This window comes from Hyla sarda, chromosome 4 (assembly GCF_029499605.1).
Source record: "Hyla sarda isolate aHylSar1 chromosome 4, aHylSar1.hap1, whole genome shotgun sequence".
Taxonomy (NCBI): Eukaryota; Metazoa; Chordata; class Amphibia; order Anura; family Hylidae; genus Hyla; species Hyla sarda.
This window is the reverse complement of record NC_079192.1, coordinates 31,480,897-31,489,100: the sequence shown is the minus strand read 5'-3', so window position 1 is coordinate 31,489,100 and position 8,204 is coordinate 31,480,897. Positions and strand designations below refer to the sequence as shown.

General features: G+C 41.3%; 1 protein-coding gene across 1 annotated transcript; it reads left to right on the top strand.

The window, feature by feature from the left end:
* The first annotated feature begins 5,282 nt into the window (after positions 1 to 5,282).
* LOC130367715 (uncharacterized) lies at positions 5,283 to 6,697 on the top strand. Its single transcript, XM_056570362.1, has 2 exons — positions 5,283 to 5,886; positions 5,973 to 6,697. Exons 1-2 carry the CDS (start codon positions 5,840 to 5,842, stop codon positions 6,571 to 6,573), a joined length of 648 nt encoding a protein of 215 aa, XP_056426337.1. The 5' UTR covers positions 5,283 to 5,839; the 3' UTR covers positions 6,574 to 6,697.
* Positions 6,698 to 8,204: the final 1,507 nt, after the last annotated feature.

The window sequence follows — 8,204 nt, the reverse complement described above, 5'->3', positions numbered from 1 at the left end:
GTATACAAGAGTGTGAAGCATACAAGTGAGTGAGTGTAAAAGTGAGGGGACTTAAAATTAAGGGACTTTAAATTCAGGAAGTTTAAATTGAAATATTTAAAAAAAAAAAAATTATTTTCTGTTAATTTTTGCAATCCCCAAATCTAGTATGACCTCCATGTTGGAAAAGGCAGTCCAGTGTGCATCTTGCACAATGTATGCAATCCTTGAACAACAGTTTGAGGGTGCATATTGTTGTGCGAAATGTGTGCAAGTTGTTCATTTGGAAGCCCAGATTCTGGATCTAGAGGAGCAACTGGCAACACTGAGACGCATTGACAACTTGGTGAGGAGTCTCCTGCTCACTGAGCAGGTACTCTCTGGGGTAGAGGTGGGGGAGGATAGTGGGACGGAGGTGCAGGATAGTCAGGCAGCTAGCTGGGTTACAGTTAGAAAACGGGGTAGAGGGAAAAGTGTCAGGGAGGCTAGTCCTGAACTGGCACACCCCAACAAGTTTGCCCTGTTGGCAGATGAGGGGGATGCCATTTCAGAGCTAGCGGTACTGCAGCAGGACTCTGCCTCTGACCACCAGGGGGGTGTCTGCTCCAGTAAGGAGGGAGGGAGGAGTACAGGGAAGGCCAGACAGGTACTAGTGGTGGGGGACTCAATTATTAGGGGGACAGACAGGGAGATCTGTCACAAAGACCGGGATCGCCGAACAGTGTGTTGTCTTCCTGGCGCTCAAGTTCGGCACATCGCGGATCGGGTTGAGAGGTTGCTGGGTGGGGCTGGAGAAGACCCAGCAGTCATGGTACATATTGGCACCAATGATAAAGTAAGAGGTAGATGGAGTGTCCTTAAAAATGATTTCAGGGACTTAGGCTGCAAGCTTAAGGCAAGGACCTCCAAGGTAGTATTTTCTGAAATATTACCTGTACCACGAGCCGCACCAGAGAGGCAGCGGGAGATCAGGGAGGTAAACAAGTGGCTCAGAAGCTGGTGTAGGAAGGAGGGGTTTGGGTTCATGGAGAACTGGGCCGACTTCGACTTTAAAGGAAACAGGTTTCTGACTATAGCTAAAGACAATTATCTGTCCCAAATGGTGCAGGGCCCGACCAGAGGAGGCGCCCTACTAGACTTAATATTAACCAACGTACCTGACAGAGTAACTAATGTGCAAGTAGATGGACACCTGGGAAATAGTGATCATAATTTAATACATTATAACTTGTTCTTCAATAAGGGAATCTCTCCAGGGGCCACAAAAACAATGAACTTTAGGAAGGCAAAGTTTGATCAACTCAGAGAAGCCCTTAACAATATAAAATGGGATAATGTCCTCAAAAAGAACAATACTGACACTAAATGGGAGACTTTTAAAAATATCTTACATTTTCACTGTAAGATGTATATACTTTATGGGAATAAAAGGGTCAGAAATAAAAGAAAACCAATATGGATGAATAAAAATGTTAAGGGGGCAATAAATGACAAAAATAAAGCATTTAAATTACTAAACAGGACAGCAGTGAAGAAGCATTAAAAAGTATAGAGAAAAATGTGAAATATGTAAAAAACAGATAAAAGCTGCAAAAATAGAGACAGAAAGACTCATTGCCAAAGAGAGTATAACTAACCCCAAAATGTTCTTTAATTATATAAATAGCAAAAAGGTCAAAAATGAAAGTGTTGGCCCTTTAAAAATTGTTGAGGAAGAAATTATAAACGGGGATCAGGAAAAAGCAAATATATTAAACATATTCTTCTCCACTGTGTTCACCAAGGAAAATGAAATGCCAGGTGAAATACAGCGAGATAAGGTAAACTCCCCAGTACAGGTCACCTGTCTAACCCAGGAAGAAGTACAGGTACCTGTCTAACCCAGGAAGAAGTACAGTGCCGCATACAAAAAATCTAAATAGACAAATCACCAGGCCCAGATGGCATTCACCCCCATGTTCTAAAGGAATTAAGTAATGTAATAGACAGACCCCTATTTTTAATATTCAGGGACTCTATAGTGACAGGGACTGTTCCCCAGGACTGGCGCATGGCAAATGTGGTGCTAATATTTAAGAAGGGGTCAAAAGTTGAGCCCAGGAATTATAGACCTGTTAGTTTAACCTCCGTTGTATGTGAATTGTTTGAGGGTTTCCTAAGAGATGCTATTTTGGAATATCTTGATAAAAATAAATGTATGACCCCATATCAGCATGGATTTATGAGGGATCGGTCCTGTCAAACTAACCTGATCAGCTTTTATGAGGAGGTGAGCTCCAGACTGGACCACGGGCAATCGCTGGATGTCGCATATCTGGATTTTTCCAAAGCATTTGATACAGTTCCACATAAAAGGTTGGTGCATAAAATGAAAAGGTTTGGGCTGGGGGAGAATGTGTCCAAGTGGGTAAGTAACTGGCTCAAGATAGGAAACAGAGGGTGGTTATTAATGGTACTTATTCTGATTGGGTGACTGTTACTAGTGGGGTACCACAGTGTTCAGTATTGGGTCCTGTCCTGTTTAATATATTCATTAATGACCTTGTAGAGGGGTTAAATAGTAAAGTAACAATCTTTGCAGATGACACTAAACTCTGTAAAGCGGTAAACACTATAGAGGACAGTGCACTGTTACAAATGGATCTGGATAGGTTGGAGGTTTGGGCTGGGAAGTGGCAGATGAGGCTCAACACTGATAAATGTAAGGTAATGCACATGGAGAAGAAAAATCCGAGCTGGGATTATGTATTAAATGGGAGAACACTTGTGACGACTGACATGGAAAAGGACTTAGGAGTCTTAGGTAACAGTAAACTTAGCTGTAGTGACCAGTGTCGGGCAGCTGCTGCCAAGGCTAATAAAATCATGGGGTTCATCAATAGGGGCATAGATGCCCACTACAAGGAAATAATTCTACCACTGTACAAATCACTAGTCAGACCACACATAGAATACTGTGTACAGTACTGGTCAGACCACACATAGAATACTGTGTATAGTACTGGGCACCAGTGTACAAGAAAGATATAGTGGACCTGGAGAGGGTTCAAATCCCACTAAGGACAACAATAAATAAATAAAGACTTATTATTATTATTATTATTATAATAACGTCAGCAGAGAGAACTGTGCTCGTGATGTCATCAGAGAGCATTCCAAAAAGAAAATAATTTCCTCTGTAGTATTCAGCAGCTAATAAGTACAGGAAGGATTAAGATTTTTTTAATAGAAGTCATTTACAAATCTGTTTAACTTTCCGGAGCCAGTTGATTTAAAAGAAAAAAGGTTTTCACCGGAGTACCCCTTTAATGGTATATAGAACTGTGTCTAGTGCATTAACTCTGTGATTTTTTGCCCATTGAAACCAGTAGGCCCATTGTGGTCTATGGGGGAAAGCTGCTAAGTTGCCCATAGCAACCAATCAGATCGCTTCTTTCATTTTTGAAAAAGCCTCTGAAAAATGAAGGAAGTGATCTGATTGGTTGCTATGGGCAACTCAGAAACTTTTCCTCTGGACAGGTTTTGATAAATCTCCCTCTATGGGGGAGATTCATCAAAACCAGTGTAGAGGAAGAGTTGTGCAGTTGCCCATAGCAACCAATCAGATCGCTTCTTTCATTTTTGAAAAGGCCTCTGAAAAATGAAGGAAGCAATCTGATTGGTTGCTATGGTCAACTCAGAAACTTTTCCAGGAAAATCTGCTGAGTTGCCCATAGCAACCAATCAGATTGCTTCTTTCATTTTGCAGAGGCATTGTGAAAAATGAAAGAAGCGATCTGATTGGTTGCTATGGGCAACTGCACAACTCTTCCTCTACACTGGTTTTGATGAATCTCCCCCATAGAGGGAGATTTATCAAAACCTGTCCAGAGGAAAAGTTTCTGAGTTGCCCATAGCAACCAATCAGATCGCTTCTTTCATTTTTGAAAAAGCCTCTGAAAAATGAAGGAAGCTATTTGATTGGTTGCTATGGGCAACTCAACAGCTTTTCCAGGAAAGTAAAGTTTAACCACAACACTGTAACACTCTGTCCACCCTTGGACTCGAAACAGTGACGGTCTCCCATCCCACTGTACTGCCGAGACGGTCCTGCTTATCTTACATGCAGTGAGATCCCCATAGACCACAATTAGCCTATTGGTTTTAATGGTCAAAAAGGGAAAGCTCAATATTCGCAAATATGAAGAAAAAAAAGCGAATATTCGTAATTACGAATATATAGTGCTATATTCGCAATATTCACGAATATGCTATATTCGCGATTAAAATTCAAATTGCGAATATTCGTGAGCAACACTAGTCGCTGCAAATACAGTGAAGGAGTTTAAACATGCATGGGATAAGCATGAGGCTATCCTTCATATAAGATAGGGCCAGGGACTATTATTGGGATTCAGATTATTGGGCAGACTAGATGGGCCAAATGGTTCTTATATGCTGACACATTCTATGTTTCTATACTGTATGGCTATCAGAAAAATGGTTCCAAGCTCTTATTTCTTTATTAAATTCTCTACTTTGGGGCAGGAAAGCACAAGAATGAAATATGTTTCTTTAATGTTAGCTGAGCACGATGGGGGTTGGGCACTTTTTTTTTTTTTTTAGGTACTTTTTAGCACTAAAATTGCAGACTATTATGAGAAGGAAGGAAATGTAGTCCTATTTTTTCTCTCTAAGGATATGTTCACACTACGGAATTCCAGCGGAATTCCACGGGCGGAATTCCGTGAGCCGAATTCCGTGGTGTCAACTTAACATTAGTGTGAATGGGTCTCCGCGAGACCCGTTCACACTGAGGAATTTCAGCGGCGGACAACTCCGCCGCTGAAATTGTTCCGCGCAAAGAAAGAACATGTTCATTCTTTGCACGGAAGTCCGCGAGCACTACATAGCTGTCAATGGTGGCGGATCAGTGCCGCCCGGTCCTACCGCCGCCGCTGGCTGCCAGTCTGAGATTCCGTTCACACACACTTTAGTGCGAACATATCCTAATGGGTCGTTATAAGGATATTTTTGAGATTTTGGAAGCTGGGATACTCACTACACCCATGCATATCTATATAATAAAGTATGGGAGGAACTTAAAAATGTTTTAAAATCACATGGAGTTTTGACTTTACTTCATTATGGTCGAATAAAGCACTTAAAGAATTCCTTAAAATTAAAGATTCACACTTTTGGGTGAAAAGGGGCTTATTTATGTAAATCAATTACCTTTAGGTCAAATAAAGTCGTTTGAAGAGATAGCCTATAAGTATGGGGTGGCAGACAATGAGAAACATTGTTTTTTACAAATAAGTAACGCAGATCATAAACCAATAAAAGGAGAGATTGGAGATTTCAGGGATTCTATATATAAGAAAAGTTTAATTAGACTATTTCCTTATGTGTAGTTGCTGTCTGGGCATGCTGGGAGTTGTGGTTCTGCAGTGGTTGGGGGTTCACAGCTTGAAGACCACTGCTATAGAGGATGCAAATGTATCTGAGCCCTGGAACTCAAATAATGTGAAATATGAGATGATCAAAATGGAGCCCCTGCACTAATTACTTGGGTTCTGGGGTCTGTAAGGTCCATAGTAAAAACATCAGGTTCTGTCTATAGCAGATACTAAATCATCGCATCTCCAAGAAACAAGCAGTCATTCTGACATGTCACATGTGATGTCATAGACAGCTGGAGTCCTGACATCCCACTGACAGCCGCCCGAGCATTCAGTCTGTAGATTGTTCCAGTGAGTTTAGTGAGATTAGTGAGATTAGCGTCTTCTTCTTCTTGTCTGAACTGGAGCTAAAAGGTTTGGGGTTCGTCCCCCTCCTGTTGGCGTTTTGGTGTGTGGCCTGGCTTGCCACCAGCTACATCATGACGGTCGTCCTCGGCCATGCAGCCTCACCACTGATGAGCATCAGGTAAGATAAACAAGCACATGATTCTTATTTCATGGGTTGGGAGTGAGGAAATATCCATAATAACATTGGTTTCTTTTCCTTCACAGTGACGTGGGAAATGTCTTTCCCGAAAGCATATTATTCAGAATTGGATTCATAGGGACGTCCATTGGCACTTTGGTACTAACCTTTCTTATTTATAAGTATATGGTTATGCATACTGAAGAGTTCAGGGGTCATCAGGTCCTGATCCAGAGGATCCTGCTGGCCATTGTGTGGGCCTCCTGTTTTTCCACAGCTGTTATGCATGTATTGTCCCCCGAAGAATATCCCAGGATACACTTTGTCAGCACGATAATTTCCATTACATGTGAAGCCTTATACTACCTTGGGCAGTCCATCGAGATGTATAAATTACCAGGAGCAAAAAAAGTCATCCACCATAGTAGATGCACCTGCTGTGGCCTGACTTTTATCTGTGTCATTTTCTATTTTGGATATGAAACATTAAAGGAATTATTCTATAATGATGAAGACTGGGACGAGATCCGTGAAATCCCCATCATAATCATGGAGTGGGTGATGCTTCTACTGATCCTGATAAACATCGTGACCTATTATTCCACCATGCAGAGGTTAATGTTGACCGTCTCCAGAAACAGCTGCAAACTCTCTCTTAGAGTAAGAATTGATGACTTCGGGGTGTAGACCACCACGTGGGCCATCAAGTGGACTTCTGGGAGAGATACTGCACAGGACACGGAAAAACAAACTAAAGAAGGGGACTACATATGGTGCCAGTAATCATGGCACAATAATATGAGCTGGTGATATTACCTATACAAAAAAATTTTAAATTTTTTTTTTTTTAAATATCGGTGTGTGAAGTGTAATACCTAGTTAGAAAAACAGAATCAAATTCATCATTATAACCCCCCTCTGCATTACCCTGTTTATTATTTTTCAAGCAAGCACTTTGTTCTAATTCGTCCACTCTCTGGCGTGCTCCTTGTATAAGGGGTTTGGGATACACTTTTTGTTTAAAACGATCCTCCAGGTTCTCTAGTTGTTGCTGGCCTTTTTGTGTGGAAGAACAATTCCTTCGGATTCTTTTCATTTGACCGAATGGAATGTTCTTCTTCCATTATTTCAGATGGCAACTGTTAAAGTCGAGATAGCTGTTTGCATCCACCTCCTTAAAATAGGTGGCAGTATTCAAACAGCGACAACCAAATCCCAGGATGGGTAAGGGTGAAAATTAATCAAAAGACTTTTGACCCTGGGAAGCCCAGGGTCACTGAAACCCTTATTATCTCCCACCCCTAAAATTTAACTTTTATTCATGTAATATTAAAATAATTTTTTAAGGTGAGTATATAACTTAAAACTACAGGCTTGTGTGTGCTTGATAGTATTGTTTATATTCCATCCAGTTGACCACTGGTAAGTATATTAGTCCATATGTGGACTGCAGTTCCACAGTATATTGCACACACAAGCTGCCGATATTAAAACGCTGAAAATGCCCCCTCTACATGTTTCACTACTTCCGTAGCGTCTTCAGGAGGGAAAATGGGCATCAACTCTTTGGTCCACCTACTGAGTATTTATACCTTTTGGGAACTCCCACTTCCATTGATCCACCTATCATGGATTCATTATTTAATGCGCACCTGTGTATCGCTAGTTTGGACCAATCAGGTCCTGTTTACTAGTATTACCTGTATCTCCATCAACCTATCACCATTCCAGAGTCATCTCCTCGTCATCGTAGCAGACAGGCGCTGGGTAGTGACGCTGGATAGTGACGTGGATGTCATCTGATTGTTGACGTCCAATCCTGAGCCTTTGGCCGTGCACATACCTTATTTGCGTTCCACACGTCTGATGTTTGCGCTTCACTTCGGCATCCCGCCTCACTGCGCATGTCTGGGAATCGCGCTTGCGTACTTGTCCATTGCCTGGACTTGGCCCGATGTTCACGGAGAACACTGCGCATGCGCAGGGGTACTCACAGCTTAAGAACAACTCTATTTATAATTGTTTATTGACCAACTGGTATTTAGAATTGCTGTGTTCCCATAGATGATATATTAGGTGATATATTAGGTGTTTCTTCATATGAATATTTTGATACTTTCTGATGGTAATATATGGTGAAATATTGATTATTAGCCCCACAGGTATTATTTAGCAAAGTTATCTACTCTTTGGCAAGGCTATCTAGGAATAGTACCTAAACACTGTCCAAGATGATACCTATGTTGACCCAGGATATATAGATATAATCCATATTTTGTATAACAGGGGATATGTACTATCCCCAAGATGTATATGAA

What these genes read in the sequence shown, in the direction of transcription:
- LOC130367715 (XM_056570362.1), top strand. Translation starts at nt 5,840, where the DNA reads ATGACGGTCGTCCTCGGCCATGCAGCCTCACCACTGATGAGCATCAG. An exon ending in TCACCACTGATGAGCATCAG is followed by an intron (nt 5,887 to 5,972) that starts GTAAGATAAACA and finishes TTTCCTTCACAG; the next exon opens with TGACGTGGGAAATGTCTTTC.